Source organism: Carya illinoinensis, chromosome 16 (assembly GCF_018687715.1).
Source record: "Carya illinoinensis cultivar Pawnee chromosome 16, C.illinoinensisPawnee_v1, whole genome shotgun sequence".
Classification (NCBI taxonomy): domain Eukaryota; kingdom Viridiplantae; phylum Streptophyta; class Magnoliopsida; order Fagales; family Juglandaceae; genus Carya; species Carya illinoinensis.
Genome location: NC_056767.1, coordinates 3,652,241 through 3,674,377, shown reverse-complemented (window position 1 = coordinate 3,674,377; position 22,137 = coordinate 3,652,241). Strand labels below are relative to the sequence as shown.

At 37.7% G+C, this 22,137-nt stretch overlaps 5 protein-coding genes across 12 annotated transcripts; 3 read left to right on the top strand and 2 right to left on the bottom strand.

The window, feature by feature from the left end:
* Positions 1-792: 792 nt before the first annotated feature.
* Positions 793-3,107, top strand: LOC122298671 (probable receptor-like protein kinase At1g11050). The gene has a single exon (XM_043108530.1). The coding sequence runs from the start codon at positions 997-999 to the stop codon at positions 2,848-2,850; it is 1,854 nt and encodes a 617-aa protein (XP_042964464.1). The 5' UTR covers positions 793-996; the 3' UTR covers positions 2,851-3,107.
* Positions 3,108-3,576: 469 nt separating this feature from the next.
* On the top strand, positions 3,577-8,156 carry LOC122299860 (pentatricopeptide repeat-containing protein At1g77360, mitochondrial). 8 transcript variants are annotated; one of them, XM_043110326.1, is made up of 4 exons: positions 3,577-3,881; positions 5,717-5,818; positions 6,011-7,539; positions 7,912-8,156. In XM_043110326.1, exon 3 carries the CDS (start codon positions 6,051-6,053, stop codon positions 7,491-7,493), a length of 1,443 nt encoding a protein of 480 aa, XP_042966260.1. In that variant the 5' UTR covers positions 3,577-3,881; positions 5,717-5,818; positions 6,011-6,050; the 3' UTR covers positions 7,494-7,539; positions 7,912-8,156. The 8 variants fall into 8 exon arrangements, with proteins under 8 accessions (XP_042966260.1, XP_042966259.1, XP_042966255.1 ...); XM_043110325.1 differs by having other exon boundaries at positions 5,932-7,539; XM_043110321.1 differs by lacking the exon at positions 5,717-5,818 and adding an exon at positions 5,575-5,716.
* A 9,405-nt stretch (positions 8,157-17,561) lies between these two features.
* LOC122298707 lies at positions 17,562-18,395 on the bottom strand. The gene has a single exon (XM_043108576.1). The coding sequence runs from the start codon at positions 18,393-18,395 to the stop codon at positions 17,562-17,564; it is 834 nt and encodes a 277-aa protein (XP_042964510.1).
* A 648-nt stretch (positions 18,396-19,043) lies between these two features.
* On the bottom strand, positions 19,044-19,742 carry LOC122298706. The gene has a single exon (XM_043108575.1). The coding sequence runs from the start codon at positions 19,740-19,742 to the stop codon at positions 19,044-19,046; it is 699 nt and encodes a 232-aa protein (XP_042964509.1).
* A 1,191-nt stretch (positions 19,743-20,933) lies between these two features.
* LOC122298705 lies at positions 20,934-21,888 on the top strand. Its single transcript, XM_043108574.1, has 2 exons — positions 20,934-21,435; positions 21,743-21,888. Exons 1-2 carry the CDS (start codon positions 20,934-20,936, stop codon positions 21,886-21,888), a joined length of 648 nt encoding a protein of 215 aa, XP_042964508.1.
* The last annotated feature ends 249 nt before the right edge of the window (positions 21,889-22,137 follow it).

Genomic DNA, 22,137 nt, shown 5'->3' with positions numbered 1-22,137 from the left:
TAAAATATAATAAATAGTCTCTATTTATTAAATATTACGTCATAAAATAGGATGAGAATGATAATAAAAAAGAAGGTAGGTAACACTACTACTCTATCTTAATAATATTCATACGTGGATTAATATATGGATTTAACAAGCAAATTTTGCAGCATAAACTCTTTGAATCTCTCATATTTTTCTTTTAATAATTTTCAAAGGAATCATCGTGAACTCTTTGAATTTCTAGAAAGAAATATCAACGTTTATTGGTCAAATATTCATTTTAGCCCCAAGTCTTTTCCTAAACATAGTTAGTTCAAAATGAACACGGAGTATGAATTGTTTATTCAGCAAAGCAGTTTGCGACCTTTGAACCAATTTTAAAAAACCATTAAAATGTGAACTTAGGTGTTCATGCCCCCGACAGTATCGTGGAAGTTTCCTCCTGCTTTGATGGTCTTGGTATTATATGATGTAAAGTCTGGTCGAGAATGAACAGTGTGAAGACAAAGCTGTCACTGCTCAACATTAGGCCAGCAGCTGGACCTTTTGAAAACAAGTGTTATAGTTATATAGATAAGAATATCTTATAAAAATAAATTTATAAATTAACATGATATCATATAATACATAATTAGATTTATTTTACAATTTACAATCTAATATATTATATCAAATCACATCACATCAATCTGTGAATTTATATTTGTAAAATCTTTTATAATTTCTTTTTGAATAAAAAAGGTATATGAATCCTAAAAATAATAATAAAATAATTGTAAATTGTGGGTTCTATTTTGGCTAATGCCCAAAGATCTACCTTCGTTTTTAAACGTTGGACCACCAACAGAAAGTGTACGTTTTCAAGAAATCTCAAATCCCACGTGCCCTTTTGACTACAACCAACCAAGCCAGTCAAATTTGATGGTTTGCTCCCCAAAATCCAATTCTATATTACATGTACTCCATGTGGTTCTAACACTGTTTTGAATCAACACACAGAGTTTGGGGGATATGGGAGAGTCCAGCTTCTCTTTCCTTTCTATACTTTTTCTCTTATTCTTCTCCATTTTTGGTTTAACCAATTCCTCATGTCCCATAGATCTCAGCTATGTCGAAACCTTCCCATGGAACACTACACAGTGTCAAGAACCAGATGTGAAGCACTGCTGCCAGACCCTTCTCAGCCTTATTGGCATAGGACTTGCGCAACACCTGAAAGACACCTCCATGTTCCAACTCCCAGATGCTGCAGCTTCATCTTCCTGCCTTTCCGATCTCCAAACCAAGCTTGTTTCCTTGTCAATCCAACCCTCTGTGGTCCCTATCTGCTTTGAGAATTCAACCCAGTTCGTTGCTAATCAGTCCTTTTGTGCTGGAATCATGACAACCCAAGATTGGACTGAAAAGCTTGGTTCAAAGACTCCACTGGACGAGAATTGCCAGGGAGACTTGAAAGGACTAACTCGGTGTAGCTCCTGCGTGGATGCTGGCAAGAGGGTTACTTCCCAGTTGGCAGGCCTAGACCCAAATGGCACAAAATGCTTTTACTTCACAGTCTTATATGCTGCAGGAATTGTTAATGAGTTCGGTCCAAAAGATACGAGGACTGCTACTTGCATCCTGGGCTTATCTTTGTCTAGCTCAGCAGACAAATCATCGAGCAATTGGAGCAAAAAGACTTCAACCAAGTTGATTTTTGGATGCTTGGGTGCTGTTCTTGGTGTTTTGCTTGCTTTGGGAGTGATCATCCTGTACAGGAAATGGGAAAAGAAACAAAGGCAAAATGCTTTGCATGAAGAATATGTGCGCAGTTTCAGAGCTAGTGTGTTGCCTAGCACAGGTGTAAAGTGGTTTCAGGTATCGGAGCTTGAACAAGCTACGAAAGGATTTTCTCAGAGGAATTTGATTGGTCAAGGCTCATTTGGGGTTGTGTACAAAGGAACTCTTGCAGATGGCACTTTGGTTGCTGTGAAACAAATTCTTGATCTGGACTCAAAAGGGGATGAAGAGTTCTGCAATGAAGTTGAGATCATTAGCAAAATAAGGCACAGAAACCTTCTTTCTCTTCGAGGTTGCTGCGTTACAAGCGATAACCTGAAAGGTAAGAGGAGGTTTTTGGTTTATGATTTCATGTCAAATGGCAGTCTCAACGACCAATTGTATACTTCTGGCTCCTATGAACATAGCAGAAATAAACTGACATGGCCTCAGCGCAAGAACATAATCCTTGATGTGGCCAAAGGGCTTGGTTACTTACATTATGGAATCCAACCCGCCATTTATCACCGAGACATAAAGACAACCAACATACTTTTAGACTCGGAAATGAAGGCTAAAGTTGCAGATTTTGGGTTAGCAAAGCAAAACAATGCAGGCCAATCTCATCTTACCACCAGAGTTGCAGGCACGCATGGATATTTGGCACCTGAGTACGCCCTCTATGGACAACTAACAGAGAAGAGCGATGTCTACAGCTTTGGGATTGTGATTCTTGAGATTATGAGTGGAAGGAAAGTGCTGGACACATCAAACTCCTCAGTGTTGTTGATCACTGATTGGGCTTGGATGCTTGCAAAATCAGGACGTGTGAAGGAAATCTTTGATGAATCAATACGGGAAGAAGGGCCCAAAGGTGTGATGGAGAGGTTTGTGCTTGTGGGGATGCTTTGTGCCCATGTTATGGTGGCTTTTAGGCCTACCATTGCAGAGGCACTCAAAATGTTGGAGGGTGACATTGATATTCCTAAATTACCAGACAGGCCATTGCCACTTAGTCACGAGTCCTTTATATCTTCCCTGCTGAATAGTGTGTCAACACCAACAAGTGAGAGATCAAGGCTCAGCTCAAGCATTAGCAGCGTGTAGATTTGAAATCTTTGCATGAGACTCTGAAAAACTTGGTAGTGAGAAATTTTATTGGGTTTGCATTTTATTGGGTAAACATCCAAACCCACTACTAGCCACCTTTTGAATATTCAAATCAGGTTCTTCAAAGGTGGCTGTTGTTGATATGTACTAAAACTTTTCATTTCCCACCCCCATTTTTTTTTTTTTTGAAGTTTGTTGTACTAGTCAACTCTGAAATCACATGGACAGAATGCAATTAGAGATAGAAGTTGATAGCTTTGTCATCTAAAATATTTCCTTTTCTATTTTCAGTGAACACATAACATTCATTAAAAATAAAAATAAAAAATACAAGGAGGGTGAGGAAATCAATTATGATTTTCATATCTATTAAAATCTCACATCTTCATTTGCATTCCCACCAATAAATAATACACAATTAGAACCACTTTCACAAAAACGTCAAACTATATTTTGGGAAATTATTTTTTAAAACACATTCTATAGAACTCATTAGTTTTAGAGTGATGTTACGTATTAACGTGCGGAAGTTTTATATATTTTATTTTAAAAAAATAAGATCCATTTAAAAAAAAAAAAAGAATTTTTTGTATGGATCCAAGATTTATTCAATTTTTTTCAAAAGAATTGAATGATATTCATACATTATAAAACAGTAAATATGATTTATTTCCTTTTTATAAGTACAAAAAGAAAGTTTAAAAGAAGTTTTTCTTTTATAAGCAACCAAATTTTTAATTTAACCATCAGTTTTACGTAACGCCGGAAAATCTCGCAACAAGTTCTGCGCGGAAACAAAAGCAGAGGCACACAAGAGTGAGTTTTTGAGCCGAGTCCTATGCTCCAGGCCTCGATCTCAATCGAGCGTGCTGAATTTCTCCGACATAAACAAAAATTATGAGAAATAAATAAATTTGGGGTTTTGCGGCGTACCTATAGAAAAGTACGATGCGCTTAATTGATCACGGACAAGTTCTCTCTGGAAGTGCTTCACTTCTCTGAGCTCCACCATAGTCATTGCCCAATAGGTAATTCCAAAACTTTCTTGAAGGTTGGCCTTGTCGAATCGTGGGTCCATTGGCAAGATTTAGAGAGCCTCGAAGAGCATAATCTAATATCTTTTTGTATGGCAGACCAAGTGTTTGACTACATTTCTATGTAGCAGTGAACCTGCATCTCAGTGACGCCGCACATTTTATTTTATTTTTAATCTTGCAAGCATTCGATTCAAAAAGTAGGTTGCGCATTCTGGATCATTACAATGAATCCAATCCCATGGAGATAAATTTTCCAAGAAATGGAAAGAGTACCTTTTGTGTCCCATTAAACACATTATTTTTGCTTTCCTGTTGATTTTGGGAAATCAAGATTAAGCATGGCTGTTCCTTTTGGTAAGAATTTGATTGGCTTGGCTTTGTTTGCTTTCCACTTTAAAAGGTCCAGAACATAAAACTAAGAAGTGGTTTTCACATTTCCAAAAGAACCTTGCGCCTGCTGCGTCCTTTAGTTAGTTTCATAATAATAGCGTGGCATTGCTTCTTCAAAGTTTAAAATAAATATAAACATTGGGTGGAGTCATTGGAAATCTTTGTTTTCCCCAATTCTAGCTGAGGTTACAATTTTTATTGTCGTTCTTGTTTTTAGCCTATGTGCTCCTAGTGATAAGATTCTTAGTAATTGTCAACGCAAAAACAAAGCACAGATATAAGATTCTTAGTGATAGAGGAAATGTGAAGGAGATTTCGAAGAAGAAAGGAAGAGGAGATAGAAGAGAAAGAAGAGTCAACGAAGTTTTGTATTGGAAGACTTGAGCCATCCCCCCCATCCGTATAGTGTCATCACCACTGTATTGTTCCGATGAGAGATTCAAGTTGGCCAGTTCTTTGGTGATGTGGTGTGTTGCCACAGAGTTGGGGTACCAAACGTTGCCTGAGATAGAGCTAGGAGCAGTGAAATTAGCAGAAAAATTTCTTGGAGATTCAAACTGATAGGAATGGTTGAACCTGTAGCGGCATTGGGGAGCCATATGCCCAAATTTGCTGCAGACTTGACAAGTTCGCCGCGGTGTTGTGGTCTGCTACGATGGATTGTTGAAGGCAGTAGTATGTCTACCTCGACCATTGGAGGAATGCCTTCCTTGACCATGACCTTGTCTCCCAGCTCTCTGGAAAGGACGGCCTCGAGAACCAGTGGATGAGTACTGGTTAAGGTTGGCAGAGAAAATCACGACCTTGTCTCCTTCTCTTGATTTCTCTGCCAATTTTCTGAAAAGCACGACCTTGTCTCCCAGCTCTCTGAAAAGGACGGCCAATGTGAGAGAGAGAAGATGTGATGGAAGGCACCAAAGAAGGGGAGGAGGAAGATGAGGCTATGGATCAAGGACGTATGAGTCAGAGGGCTCTGGATACTATGTTGAGATAAAGGAATTTGGAAAGAAATCTTCTCTATCTTTCATTACAGAAACTGTGTCTATATATAGACGTTACAAAAGAATCAAGGAATGTTTGTTAAATCACAGTAGAGAATAACCATCACAATGTACTCTGCAGTACCTATTCTAGAATATGCTGTTGCTGTGCTGTGTGTGTGTGTTGGTGGTCTGCTGTGTAACAGATTTATCACTAGGAGCACATAGGCTAATACTTGTGACTATTATTTTGTTGCTTTGCAGGTAGCGAGGGGGGGGATTGATACTGAATTTCTGTCTTTTCTTTCCTGCAGTTCATCTGAAATGGCCTATTCAGAACTTTTCTATGACATTCGATGGGGGATTCTACGTTGCTGTGTTGAAAGCTCTCTCATTTCTTCCAATTGATTTAGAACTGGTCCTCCTGTTTGAGAAATTAATTCTGTCTACTTTCAGGTAGTGCTTTGGATATGGGTGCTTGAAGCTTTCCTATCTATGCTATTGTAAACACTCTTATTGTGTATTTGAGTGTTTGGGAAATCGGTCCTTTTTCTACATGTAAGTAGTAATATCACAATATCTGCATGTTAATCTGTAGCAAAAAAGGAATACTATTTGTAATGACTAATGTTAAGATAATTCCACTCTTCCATTGTGTTGCACATAATCAGGGGAAGAAATAACCCGGAAGGTTGAGGGTTGTTTCGTTCAAATATTCAACCATGATATTTATTATCCTCTACTTGTCAGGGCTTCTGGTGAATTGTGATACTCTGTTCAGATCAACAATATGAGTATGATTTACAGCTTCCGCAACAAATTACTTTTTAGAGGGATTATGTCCATCAGAATGTACAGTTCAAGTGAACTAAGAGCAGAGGTTTCAGATCCCTTGAAAAGAATATGTGAAATTATGATGTCTTGCCCAGCATTAGCTCTTGATACTGCTCTTAACCAAAGTGGTATTAAGGTTTCTCCAGATATAGTTGAGGATGTCCTCAAGAGATTTGAGAATGCCGGTATGTTGGCGTATCGGTTCTTTGAATGGGCCGGTAAACAACAAAATTATGTGCACAGTGTCAGGGCTTACCACACCATGATCAATTCCCTGGCCAAGATAAGGCAGTATCAGATAATGTGGGACCTTGTGAATACTATGAAGAACATGGGGATGCTAAATGTTGAGACATTTTGCATTATGATGAGAAAGTATGCCAGATCTCAGAAGGTGGAGGAGGCAGTTTACACATTTAATGTCATGGAGAAATATAACATCCCCCCAAATCTAGCAGCATTCAATGGCCTTCTAAGTGCTTTGTGCAAGTCCAAGAATATAAGGAAGGCACAGGAGATCTTTGACGGTATGAAGGATCGATTTGTTCCTGACTCAAAGACTTACAGTATATTACTTGAGGGATGGGGAAAGGCTCCAAATCTGCCAAAGGCGAGGGAGATTTTCCGGGAAATGGTTGACGTGGGATGTAACCTTGATATAGTTACTTATGGCATCATGGTTGACGTTCTTTGCAAGGCAGGGAGAGTTGATGAAGCTGTTGGAATTGTTAAGAACATGGATACTAGTGCTTGCAAGCCAACATCTTTAATTTATACTGTTTTGATTCATACATATGGGATAGAAGACCGCATTGAAGATGCTGTAGATACGTTCTTAGAGATGGAAAGAAATGGGATTAAGCCTGATGTGGCAGTGTACAATGCCTTGATCAGTGCTTTCTGTAATGTAAAAAGGTTAAAGAATGTGTATAGGGTCTTAAATGATATGAATTCCAAGGGCATTACACCCAATTCAAGAACCTGCAACATTATTCTAAATAGCTTGATCATTGGTGGGGAGACTGATGAGGCATTTAGAATCTTTCGTAGGATGATCAAGGTATGTGAACCAGATGCAGACACATACACAATGATGATAAAGATGTTTTGTGAGAGGGATCAGCTAGATATGGCTCTTAAAGTGTGGAAGTACATGAGATTGAAGCGTTTTGTCCCAAGCATGCACACATTTTCGGTTCTTATAAATGGACTGTGCCAGAAGGGGAATGCTACTAAAGCTTGTGTCTTATTGGAAGAAATGATAGAGAAGGGAATCCGACCATCAAGGTGGACATTTGACAGGTTGCGACAATTGCTTCTAAAGGAAGGTAGAGAAGATGTACTTAAATTTCTTCAAGAGAAAATGGATCTTCTTGTTAAGGAGCCTTTATGTGACTGAGAAGCTATGCCTAAGCTATAGCAACTTATTGACATGCTTTGATGTGGTACGTCATATTAGAAAACTCTTTAATATAAAGTAGATCTGACGTTTTACATTCAATTGCATCAGTTTGCAAGTTTATTTTTATAAAATCTCTTTATATACCAAACATTTCTCCTTCTTTAATGCTTTAATTATTTAACTTCCACATTAGGGATTTATCCCTTTAGTGCCAGATGATGCTACTCGGTTCCAAATATCGGGCTGTTTGTAATGATAATGGGCAATAAATCAAAATGTTCCGTAACATGTAACATTTTGTTGTTCCAATCTAGCTAGTGCTCCTAATGCTTTCAATATATTCTTACACCTGCTTTGATGGGGAAAAAGTTGTATAACCCTATCTTATGTTTAATTGCATGCCATGTTACGATAGAAATGCATTGGACCTTGCTAGCAGCCATAAGTGCAACTGCTTCTGCTGTCGTGACTGCCAAAGAGAGGTAAACCGAACTGCTCGATTATCCCAAGAGAAATTTATGAGAAGCCTATAAGTTACAGTTGATTGTACACAATGATCCATTTTTCTTTTTTTGGTTCAAGATAACAGTTATATTGAACTAAAGGATTGTTATGATGCGTGCTCTGTAATCGATCCCTGTTAAGTTAGTTGTCGTAGAACACCAGTTTGACATTTTCGGATCAAGTAGCTTTGTGGAATTAGAAGATTACAAGGAAAGTCTATACCGACTTATACCAGGATGAAGTGCATGGCACATATTCAACAATAAGTTATGTACTACTGAGGAACACACGTTGAAGTACAAAATATTTACCAGGCGAAAAGGAGAAAAAATATTTTAAACAATTTGATGCAATTAGAGTCGTAGTAAATAGTCGATCTATTTGGCAACTCACTCAATATGCGCTCAGTAAAACCTTGAATCATGAAGCATAACCCACTTGATTAGTAAATTATACATACAGTATACCTAATTAAACTCGCTCATTACTTCAACTAGACTAAGGCTCACTAATGCCAAATATTTTTTAAGCGCATGCAACCCAATGCTCGACTCGTTAGCTCGATCTTTCATATAAGTTAGAGATATAGGACATATATACATAGGTTAAGAGTACCAATCATCTTGTACGTATAATAAGTGAGTCATATAGCTAGGCTACAGCTTATTGTGTCAGCTTATAGGAAGAGTTGATAGAGAATGGAACTATCCGATCGACCCACTAATGTGACATTTGGGAGGTTGCGACCAGTGGAGAAGGGATTTTTTATTTTTTATTTTTTTAATGGGCAAAGTCTATCTAAAATTCATAAATATTGTAATACATATCAATCCTATTTTTATCAGCCACTATTAAATAAGAAAAAATCTATTCAGCATCCTCTTATTATCTCATGGTGTAACATTAAACGATAGATTCACAAGTGAAATATAATAAATAGTCTTAAATTATTTAATGTCACATTATGAGATTTTGAGAAGAGAATGAGAATTGAGATGATGAGTAGTATTATTCATTAAATAACGAGTCTCCATAACTTCAAAAGAGATAGCTAGCGTCGCAATCATGATAACATATGGCTATATAAAAGGGAAGCTGATCATATACTGTTTAGGAAAAAGAATTACTCAAAACTAATTGAAAACTTCTAGTAGAAGAGAAAATAGACATATAACGTGAGTTCTACAACATCTCTTATGTACTCATTTTATTTATACAAACAACGACACACATAAATGTTGTAGGGCTCACTTTATAATTTATATGTCTATCTTTCTTCCAGTACTTGAAACCCTCACATTTGAACCAAAATTCGAGAGGATCTAGATCCAAATTTTTATACCTTTAACTTGTTCCAAATTTTTATACCGTTAACTTGTCAAGTATCTAAGAAGAGGTTTGAGTAGAAAGGCAAGTGACCATACCAGAAACTCATGAGGAGATGACTTGGTTATTGGAAGGTGAAGAAGAGGGCTAAGCTATAGTTAGTGATGCCATGGCTGAGCTGGTGTCCTTGGAATGCAAAAGGGCAATCAGTTGCTGGTACTGACTCTTGGTGAGAGCCATGGATTCAGTGGAGTCTTCATCTTGATCACTGTCTGGCTGTGCTCGAGGATGAGTGACAACTACTGCAATGTTTTTGGTTTTACCATGGAGCATGTGTCTAGAAGGATAACCATGTAGTTTATAGCATTTCATAATGTTGTGACTAGTTATGTGGCAATGTGTGCACTCTGGTGGAGCAGCATTTCTTGCTTTAGAACATGTATCAAGGAAATGGCCATGAATTTTACAATGAGAACAATAAGGGTGATTGGTTTTTTGGTTACTGAACTTGGCAGAGGGTTTGGATGAATTATATCATGGTTTGCTCATCATAGCCATGGAATCAGAGGGGTTGGGACTGGAAATAATTTGATGTTGATGTTCTTGTTGCTGAACCATAGAGAAAACACGGTTAAGAGGGGATAAAGGGTCAAGAAGCATAAATTGTTCTCTAGTGTTAGAGCAAGAATCGGATAAACCCATCAGGAACTGGATGACACAGTCACAATCGTATCGGTCATGGAGGATTCATAATCAGTAAGAGGGTCATACATAGCAAGTTCATCCCATAGTCCTTTAAGATTACCAGAGTAGATGCTAACAGAATCGTGATTTTGGGATAAATTAGCTAAATCTTGTTTGAGTTGGAAAATTTGAGGACCGTTTTGTTGAGTAAAACGATCTTGAAGTTCCAACCACAAAATGCGAGAATAATCAACTAAAGCCAAGCTAGATTTCACAGAGGAACTTACGGAATTTTGCAATCAGAAGACGACTAAATCGTTGCAGCGCTCCCAAGCCTCGAACAGGGGATTTGATGGAGTAGTGGGTTTAAGCAATGTACCATTGTTGAACCCGAGTTTATTCTTCTCATGAAGGACTCGGCTAATGGTACGTGACTAGCTAACATAGTTATTAGTGGTTAGAAGTGTTGGGAATTTAGACCTCCAAATTCACTCCCCCTAGGATCTACCATTTGTAGGAGTAACAAGAAAAATAGAGAAATAATAACAACACAAGAAATTTACGTGGAAACTCCAAAACAGGAGAAAAAACCACCAGACCCAGAGAAGAAAATACACTATGTGAAAAATTATTACAATCACATAATTTCTCCCCTCACCCCAAACACACCCACAAAGCTTTCCCCACTAGAAAAACTCTAACTCACACCTCTTTCCATTTTACAAAAATGGACAACAGAGGAATTTAACTAGAGTCAAAAGTTACTAGTTAAGCATTTGACTGGTGCACTTAAACTAAGAGGCTAAGCCTCTTATTTATAAGCCTTGAGAGCTTGCTCCTTCCCATTTCCCATCCATGTGGGACTAATCAAAGGAGCAAAAAGTCTAACAATCTCCACCTTGCGACTTTGACTGGTCCCACAGCCAAGCTCCACCTTAATGAAGATCTTCATAGCTTCCGCTATCATGCTTCACCATAAAAGCATACCCACTTAGAATAAACCAATTCCAAGCATTTCACTTCGGCCCATGTCGAAAACAACCTTGCTGAAAATTATGGTGTAACTTCCACGTTTGACTCTCCTGGAAGTTCATCAGCCATCGACATGAATTTTCACCACACACCCTGCATTAATGCCAAACCAATACCCGTGTGCAAACTTGTGGACCTGCTAATATTAACACATCCTCTATTATGACAACTTTGAGAATTAGCAACATGCCATAAGGATGTACATGTCTCATTTTTCATGGAGAGAGACACAACATTAGCATCAATACCAGTATCTCCATTTATTGACTTGGAGCCACTTGCCGAACCAGCTCCTTGTACTAGCCGTTTCACCAGTCGCTAGAATCACTGCTGACTTCAGGGGTTGATCTGCCCTTCCACACCTTGTGTAAACCAATTTCTCCACCTCATTCCTAATCTCGTCTTGATAAATTTTTACCGTGGAAATGAATAGTACCTCACTAAGTCAGTTCCCAAGAAAGATTGGAGGGTCACAATGGACACACTTAAAATTTCCAATCTCCTAGACATAACCTACTTAGACTGTACGTATCCACACTACCACACCAAAACTCCACCCCACAAAAAGAACCTAGTGGCTCTGATACCAATTGTTGGGAATTTAGACCTCCAAATTCACCCCCCCTAGGATCTACCCTTTGTAGGAGTAACAAGAAAAATAGAGAAATAATAACAACACAAGAAATTTACGTAGAAACTCCAAAACAGGAGAAAAAACCACCAGACCCAGAGAAGAAAATACACTATGTGAAAAATTATTACAATCACATAATTTCTCCCCTCACCCCAAATACACCCACAAAGCTTTCCCCACTAGAAAAACTCTAACTTACACATCTTTCTATTTTACAAAAATGGACAACAGAGGAATTTAACTAGAGTCAAAAGTTACTAGTTAAGCATTTGACTGGTGCACTTAAATTAAGAGGCTAAGCCTCTTATTTATAAGCCTTGAGAGCTTGCTCTTTCCCATTTTCCATCCATGTGGGACTAATCAAAAGAGCAAAAAGTCTAACAAGAAGGTCAGAAACCAGGGCAGCAGTTGGATTATCGCCATTCTCAATTCGGAATGGGTTGAAAGGGTCTGAGAAATTGAGGTATCGATTTAGGGAAGATTTGTTAGTGTTGTCTTCAGTGGCCATCGGATCGATGGGGCTCTTGTACCATGTAACAAAAGGATTTGAAAAAGGAAAAACACAGAGGAAGAAGAATTACAGAGGAAAATTTTTCTTGTGTGTTGTATATTCATTAAGCAATGAAACAGTGCGTGTATATATATAGTAATGAAAGAATATTCTGACTAACTCTATCTATGAAAAGATAGTAGTGCCCTCTATATACAACTCAGCAAATGAAAAGTAAAAAATTAATAGAATTACAAAAGAGAATGACAGCAACATATTTGATAAATTTCACGTGATTGCAACTTCCTTCCTTTATTGGTGTGTTGCTGTGATTCATTCTCAAATAATTTAACCTTGACGGCCTCAAAATTAAAAGTAATGTTACATATAGCCGTAGAGTGTATAAGTATTGTTTAGTTTTTTTGAAAAAGAGTAGAGTCTACTATTAAAAATTTAATTATTTTAAATATGGGTCCAGTATTTATTTATTTTTTTCAAAACGATTGCGTAGCTTTTATACAATTACGATTGCAACTATCATTTCTCCAAAATTAAATATTAGTTCTATTAAAACACCAGGTTTCACAATTTTCAAACCACGGGATCAATAGTTAATAATTTTTTTTTGAGAAAAATAGTTAATAATTAATATGTGTGTGCATGTGTGCATATGCATATTTGCATGTATACATATATAGTTTTTTTTCCAAACAGGAGGAATTTCTTTAACCCAATTTATGATTTTATAAATTAGGCAATCACAGCTTGTTTGGAAACTTGAAACATTTACAATTTTGTAAACAGTAATAAAATGAAAATTTAAGTTAAGATATTTTATTTGATTTTGAAAAATGAGAGGAAAAAATTAAATAAAAATATTATAAATTTAATTATTATATTTTAATATTATTTTATTTTAAAATTTGATAACAATATATTGAATCTTAACTATAACTTTTTATCTGAAAAAGACAAGGTAATTGACTCTAAAATTAATGGCCGATAAGCCTGATATGATTAATCTCGCCAAATCGAGAGAGGATGCTGCACCATGCAGTTGAGAACAAAACGCATTAAATTTATAAACTACAATATCGGAGAGTACTTCTTCATCTTTTCGTATTGAAACTTGACTTAGGATAAAAGCACATGCATCACCGAAGAACACGGTACGATTGAGGAAGGTTGTCCATCGATCGTCTTGGTCTTTCTCTATTCGAAGCATTTTTTAATTCTTGCCACATGTTTTGTCCTTTTATTCTTGGTCTTTCTTTATTCCAATAATTTATTATTATATATATCATGTTTTGGAATTTGTTGAAAGAAAGTAATAGAAAAACGGGTGAAATATGTTTGTAATAACATGTGGAGTAATATTTAAAGGTGTGTTCTCACTTTCGCAAAGACTTTTGAATCTGGAAAGAAAGAAAAAAGATCAAAAGAAAAGAGGGACTTCAATCGGAAAGGGAGACTTCTGTTTGCATGCAGGTACGAAGGTAGGTGATGGTTATAATTTACCAATTAGTAAAGAAGATGGAAAAGGTCAAATGCTGAATTAGTGAAATTGAAGGTGAGAAAAGCAACGCTTTAAAAAACATGTTTTAGCTATAAAAAATTATATAAAAAAATTTATAAATTGATTTAATTTAATATGATACGTTAAATAGTAAAATTAATTTTATTATAAAATAGATCTAACGTATTATATAAAATTATGTGATTTATTTGTGAGTTTATCTTTATAAGATTTTTTTATAATTGTAATACTTAAAATAAAAAAAGTTTTATTACGCATCATTTTTGCATGCCATAAATTATACTTATTTTTAATTTTTTTTAATTTTATCATTTTTAAATTAATTAAATTATTCTACACATTATCTATATATTATATATTTATTTAAAAAAAAATTATACACCACGTGTAAAGTGAGAATGATGGATAAAAATTTTTTTTATTAAAAAATTGTGCAGGGAATGACGTGACTTCCCAATAACTTTCGACTGACTCTTTCTTTTTCTTGTTTTTCCTTTCTTGTTTCTTTTTCTTTTTTTTTTTTTTTTTGAAATAAACCTCATGTATTCATTTGAAAGAATCATCTATTACAAATTTTGTCTCTCAACAGATCACTCTTTACAATGTCTGGAGCTTCCTCAATCCATATTCTCTCGTAATTTAATTATAAAGCTGCCCTAGCTAGTATATGAGCCACTGTATTCTTTTCTCTCTTTACAAATCTCACCTCCCACACATTTCTATTTCTAAGGTATACCTTTATCTCTTGTATGATGTTCTCGTAACTAGACATGTCTTCCTCTTCTCTATTAACTGCATCTATAATCAGTTTAGCATCTCCCTCCAATATTAATTTTGTAAAATTCAGGTCTGTACAAATCTCTACTGCCCTCCTTAATGCTAGACTTTCGGTTGTTGCTGGTTGATGAAAAAACTCCCTCTGTGCACATGCTGCTGCTAGAACTTCCCCCTTTTCATCTCTAATAATTATTCCAAAACCAGCTTTCTTATTTTTCAAATCGACTGCTGCATCCCAGTTAGTTTTGACATAATGCTCCCTTGGCACCTCCCAGTTCTGACCCTGCCTTGCACCCAAGACTGTACTGTTACCTCTCTTTAGCAACTGGTTTGCAGCTTGATACTCCTGTAGTGTTTCCATTGATGATCTAATCACCCCCGTGGGGTTTCTAAACTTATTTTCAAAAACTGACTCGTTTCTCCTCAGCCATAGGGCCCTCATCGTTGCTGCTGTCAACTCCAACTCAGTCCCTGTAAGTTTTTCTTTCATCCTACCCCACAAACTTAGGAGGTCATCTTCTGCTACTTGCCACTTCTGCAGAGGACTTGTCATTCTTGACCATACATCATTGGCTGCCGGACACTTCCATAGGAGATGCATGACTGTCTCATTTTCTGACTGACATATGGGGCATATTGGATCATCCAGAATTTTCCTCTTGAAAAGGTTCCATCTTGTGGCTAACAACTCGTTGCCTGCTTTCCACATAAAAGTTTTAACTTTCCCCGGTACATTAAGGTCCCATATACTCTTCCATCTGCCATCATGCTTGCTTCCCTCTGATGTTTCACCTATGGCTGCCTTCTTCATATTTACCTCCACTAGATAAGCACTTTTTAATGAGAATGACCCCTTCTCTGATGGGCCCCAAATTAGCTTATCCTCTACATTCACCCCACTCAACAGGATGCTGCAAATCTGCTCCACCTCTTCTTGTGAGAAGATACTCTTGATTAGATCTACATTCCAACCGTGGGTTTGGAGGTTGATGAGTTCTTTAACCTTTGCATTTGCTTCCAAGATTCTTATTGGGGATTGCACTTGGTATGAGACAGGTTTGGACAACCATTTGTGCCCCCATATGTTAATACTGTGCCCATTTCCCACTCTCCACTTCAACCCTACAGTCAACAGTCCCATTGCACCCCTCACACTCATCCAAATTAATGATGGTTTGGTTCCCAACTTAGACTCCAGAAAACTACTTGTTTTAAAGTATTTTTCCTTGAATATCACTATCACCAAACTCTTAGGATTCGTTATAAATCTCCAGCCTTGTTTGGCTAACAAGGCCATGTTAAAGCACTCCAAGTCTCTGAATCCTAAACCTCCATTCCCTTTCTGTTTTCCCATTTTTCCCAACTTCTCCACTGCATACAGCTTCTTTTTTTATTATTTCCCCACCAAAACTTTGCAAACATGTTGTTTAGCTCCTGACAAAGGTTCTTAGGAAGCTTGAAGACACTCATTGTATATGTTGGGATTGCTTGTAACACTGCTTTTATCATTATTTCCTTTCCTGCACCAGACAAATAGCCATTTTTCCAGTTGTTGATTCTTTGCCACATTCTCTCCTTGATGCACTTAAAGGTGTTGTATTTTGATCTACCTACCATGGTAGGTAGACCAAGATACCTTTCAAAGTTGCCCCTCACGGTTGCTCCCCCTGCTGCTAGTACATCCCTTTTGTCTTCTGTTTTGGTGTTGGAACTGAAGAATATTGCTGTCTTATCTCTATTCAAAAACTGACCTGAAGCCTTTTCATATCTGCTTAGAATTCTTTGAATTTTCAACCATTCGTCCAGTCTAGCCCTTCCAAACAACATGCAATCGTCCGCAAACAGTAGATGATTTATCCTTGTACCTCCTCTTGCCACAGTCACCCCCCTTGTTTCTCCCTTGTAATCTGAGTTATTAAGCATGGAGCTTAATCCCTCTGCACACAAAATGAACAGATAAGGCGACAAAGGGTCGCCTTGTCTTAGACCCCTTGCTGGAACAAATCTTTTTCCTGGCTTGCCATTTAACAAGACAGAATATGACACCGTAGTTACACACAACATAATCTTTTCAATCCATTTACTGCAGAAGCCCATTTTCCCCATGATTTTTTCTAGGAAAATCCATTCTATTTTGTCATAGGCTTTAGACATATCTATCTTTATAGCCATACTTCCATGTACTCCTTTTTTCCTAACTTTCTTGGAGTGCATTACTTCATATGTTACCATAATGTTGTCAGATATCAATCTCCCAGACATGAAAGCACTTTGGTTGAGAGATATAATATCATTTAATACATTCTTCAACCTATTGGCCAGCATCTTTGAAATGATTTTATAAAGGACATTACACAAGCTGATTGGTCTATATTCATTTGTGTACTTAGGATTCTTTAATTTGGGAATAAGAGCTATGTGAGTAAAATTAACAGCCGGGTTAAAGTCATTACCATTCAGGTAGGACAACACTGCTGAGCTCACCTCATCTCCTATGGTCCTCCAATGGTTTTGATAAAAGCATGCGCCGAATCCATCTGGGCCTAGAGATTTATAGGGAGCCATCTGATTTATTGCCATTTCAACTTCTGTTCTGGTATAAGGCCTAGTCAACTTCTCATTCATCCCACTTGTCACTCTTGGTTCGAGATCCCTCAAGCAGTCCTCAATGTCTGCTGTGTGTGGCTGACTGGATGTAAAGATATTTTCAAAATGGGTCCTGAAGGCACCTTCTACTTCATCTGGTTTTGTGAAGGAATTATTTTGATCATCTATCACTTGTGTGATCTGGTTCTTTTTTCTTCTCTGACTTGCACACGCATGAAAGAACTTTGTGTTCATATCCCCATACTGATACCAGTTCCTCTTCGCCCTTTGTCTCCATTTCAAATCTTCCTTATCAAGTAAAACTCCTATCTCCTCCTGAAGCTTTTTGATCTGACCTGCATTGTACCCATTCTCTACAGCTTGTAGTATTTTTAACATTTCAGTTTTTTCTCCCAATTCTTTACCTCTTTCTACTTCTAAGTGTCTACTCCACCTACTGAGAGCTCCTCTACTTCCTTCCATTAACCTTTGCACTCATTCCATACTCATTTTGTTTTGGCTTAAGTTTTGCCATGCTCTCTTTAAGACAACTTTGCACTCTTCTTCAAGTGCCCAACTAGCTTCATATCTAAATTGTCTACTCCCTTTCCACCCCCTTTTATCAACCTGTTTTGTACTCAGCATAATGGGTTTGTGGTCAGAACTCCTTGCAGCTAAAACTTCCACTTCATTACCTTGGAACATTTCTGACCATTTAATATTAGCTACAACCCTATCCAACCTTTCTTTAATGAAAGTATTATCTTCATGTTTGTTGCTCCACGTATACTTATCCCCCTTCCAACCCAAATCAAATAGACCTCCACTTTCCAAGGCCCCCCTAAAGCTGTCCATCAACCTTTCTTGTCTTAAACAACCTCCTATTTTTTCACTTTGGGATAGGATCTCATTGAAATCCCCTATTACACACCATCCTAGATTTTCTTCTGGTTTCAGACTTGTAAGCAACCTCCATGCCTCTTCCCTTTTGTTTACCTCAGGTTCACCATAAAATCCAGTAAGTAACCATTTCCTTCTCCCCTCCTCTACTGTAATCCATGCACTGATATGTCTTAATGAGTAATTCAGAACTTCTACATAAGTATCACAGTCCCACATTAATGCTAAACCCCCCTTTCTTCCAACTGGTTCAACTGTAAAGCAGCCATCAAACTTAAGTCTTCTCTTCACTCTACCACATCTATCTGAATTTATCTTAGTCTCCATCAAGAAGACTATGTTGGGTCTCTTCTCCTTCGCCATATGACAAAGGTCTTGAACTGTTCGAGGGTTCCCAAGCTCTCGACAGTTCCAGCTTAGAGTTTTCATGGGGATTGGCGGGGCTGTGCAATAGCCTCCGCCACTTCTCCATTAACTATTTTTGATCCTTCCCCTAAGTTTCTTTTCAGTTTTTTCAACCCCACCTTTTCATCCCCCCTTCCCTCCTCCTCCCTCTGATTTCTCTTCCCGGCCTTTATAAAACTGGAAATGAGAATATCTTCCCCTTTGTTTCTTGCCCTCCTCTTCCATGATCCCCTCCTCTGAGCCCCAAATAAAATTTCCCCATCCAATGTATCCTCTACCTCCTCTACTTGCCCCACACTTTCCCGATCACCCTCTCTCTCACTTGTTTCTATCCTCCCCTTAAAACCATTCCATCCCGATCCTTCAAAACCCCCCTCTACCTCTACCATAACTCCTCCCATATTGCACAACTGTTTTTCTCCCATACCTTCAGACCCTTGCACCCTTAGTGTCATATTCCCCATTACTCCCTTTTCTATTCTTTCTCCTCTTTTTTCCACCTCCCCCTCCTCCTTACCCTCCCCCGATTCAGATTGTACCTCACCCCCTGCTCCCCACTTACTCCCCTGCCCTCTAAACCTTCTGAATTAGGCTCTCCCCATCCTCCTTTTTTAGTATCTTCAGAATAACCCGCACCCCCATTCTCAAATCTTTTGATTCTTGGTCCCGCCCTCAACCAAGCCCCATATTGATTGGGACCTTTGTCTCACCCTTACACCCCCGGTTCCCATGAACAATACATCCACATACAAAACACATTCTCGGTAGCTTCTCATACCTTAAGGAGACCCAAAGCCTTTCCCCTTTAATACAAATTGTTCTCCCTTTTGCCAAAGGCTTTGTCAAATCCACTACAATGCTAACCCTTAAACATCTACCCCATCCACAGCTGTTGCCCATCACATCTACTTCTTCCACCCTACCTATAGACTCCCCTATCAGTTTTCCCCTCCCCTCATTCACGCAAGCTAACGGAAGGTTGTACATCTGAACCCACATTTTTTTTTGGCTAAAATCCATTTTATGCGGTGGCCTTAAACCATCATAGAGTTTCATTACCAACAGATGGTTGTCAAACAACCACGGCCTACCCTCCCAAACCCGTATTTTATCTGCTAGGTTTGCAAAAGTAATTACAAAGGTATTGGGGCATACCTCCAGAAATTTAGCTCGCCTGCTGATTCTCCAGATTTTCGCCAAAGTTGATTCAATCACCTCTTGGCTAATGCTCCTCTCGATACAGACCCTTCCGACCAGGCTTCTCTCTTCTTTTTCGAACAGGTCATCAGGCAGCTCATCCTCAATGTCAATCCCTTGCCCTTCTTCCTCTGTAAGCCGCATTCTCCTCCAATTTTCTTCCAGTTCATTCATCGTTCTTCTCCGGACAATCTCTTGGCACTGCTTCCACCGATGCCCTCTTTTCTCCCGCCCGAACACTAACTCCCTCTGCCACACAACTCTGTCTCCACCGCTGCTCTCTCCTTCCGTCGTAACCTGCAGCCTAGCCACTATCTCACTCTGCCCACACTACTCTGCCTCCACCGCGTCGCACTCCTTTCGTCACTAGCTGTCCCCTCTCTCATCCACTACCCACGCCGCGGCTGACCACTATTCGGTTAGAATATTAGTGGTCCCCCCGAAAGGAACTTCACCCCCCTTTTACCCTCTAGAGAGAAAAGGGAGAGAAGAGTTTTTTAGCAAGCATAATATTTAGTTGTTTCCTTTCTTGTTTCTTATTATAATGATTAAGAGTAAGTTACGGGTAAAATTGTTTCTTGTTTTTTTCTTGTTTCTTGACCTTTTATTCTTGGTCTTTCTTTATTCCAAGCATTAATTTATTGACTTGAATACCCATATAGTGAATTAACAGCTAAACCACGTGATTAAAAGACATTAATAAAACAACTTGACATAATCAATGTGCTTTATTCTGTATTCTAATTTGGACAATATAGTTATTGTAATATATATATATATATATATATATCATGATCGCTAGGATATCAATCTATAAAGCTAATCCATTCTTTGTACCAAAACTCTGGTGCAAGGTTGAGATCAGTACCAAAAACCTCATTTCCTTGAAGTACACGCAGTCTCTCTGAAGCTAAGCTCTCATCAATTTCTAAGTGCGCCTAGAATACATAGAAGCTGTAAGTCATGTTGTTCACCACCTCGAATATTAAATCTTTAGCACATGAATAGATCTTCTAGTTCTAGATCATCATGCCTCCACCGATTTCTTTCTTCAACTTTCTGCAATCGATATAAAGTACATATTCCACTTCAAAAATTCTTTAGAGCGCAAGTTTTGGCAGTTTCGGTTGGTCTCATGCTAATTATATTTGCTCATAACCAGTATTATCGCATGCGCGCGTGAATGTATTTTAGAGATTTTTATTTCTGTTTTTCTTTTTTTTTAACGCAATCGTGATCAGTACCCATATATATATATATATTGTCTATTTATTATCCTAGTATTTAAGCATCTCATGCATACATACGTAATATCGTGTTAATTCTTCTAATTTTCAGTATTCTTAGAAAAGATCAACGAAAATAATGGAAGAGGGTAATAGCTCATTATCTCGATCTCCTGCTGTTTATGTTCCTCTCCTTCGAGCTATCCTAGAAGATAACTGGAAAGCTGCTGAAGATTTTATTAAGAAAAACCCAAACTGCCTTGTAGCCGCCATAACAAAAGACAACGATACAGCTCTTCATTTTGCTGCAGCTCTAAAACGCACCCGCTTTGTAAAAAATCTTGTGAGCAAGATGGAACCGAAACAATTAGAATTGAAAGCCAACAACGGCAGGACCATGGCCCTTTATTTTGCCGCTCAAACAAAAATCGTAAAAATTGCAGAGGTGATGGTGAAAAAGAACAAGAAACTGCCATCGATATTTCCCAAGGCTTCCATCAAAAATTTACCACTTTACGCGGCAATAGTGACTGGAAATAGAGACATGGTGTCGTATTTATATTCTGTGACTCCTATTGAAGACTTGGTTTCTTCGGATCGCATTAAGCTCCTTAAGGCTGCTATTTCCACTGATTTGTATGGTATGCCATCCTACACATCAATACTTGGAATCATCAGTTTGAGAGAATATTTAGTAATGAACATTAATGCTATTAATTTTGTAATATGACATACTTTAAATAACTTCATATATCAACCAATTAAATGGTAGTTACTTAAAATAGGCTAAATAACAATGAAAAAATTATTTGCAATATTACCCATTGTCTTTTGTTTGACCTGATAATGAACTTTTAATTCCTAGCAAATGCACTCTCACACACACTGTGTGTGTGTGTGTATATATATATAAGAAAATGATCATATTAATTTGGTTTTTATGAACAGATACGGCACTCAAAATTCTGAATACATTTGAAGAGAAGAAACTACATTTTTGGTCTGATCCATTGAAAATGTTGGCCAGAAAACCTTCGGAAATTGGCAGCAAAAGTCAACCATCGTTATGGGAAAGATGCTTATACTCCTGTTAGTTTCTCTCCAACCCAAACTAATTATAACTTTACTTGTGTGTTTCTATAGATATACACACACACACACACACACACACACACACACATATATATATATATGTTTGAATGTATGCATGGATATATATATATATATATTTATATATATATTATAGCGGTAAAGCCACTTTTATGGACTTTTATGGGTCAAAAATAGTGGCTAGTTGAGCTTGCATTCACATTTGCTTCCGCCATCTTCCACTTGCTTCCGCT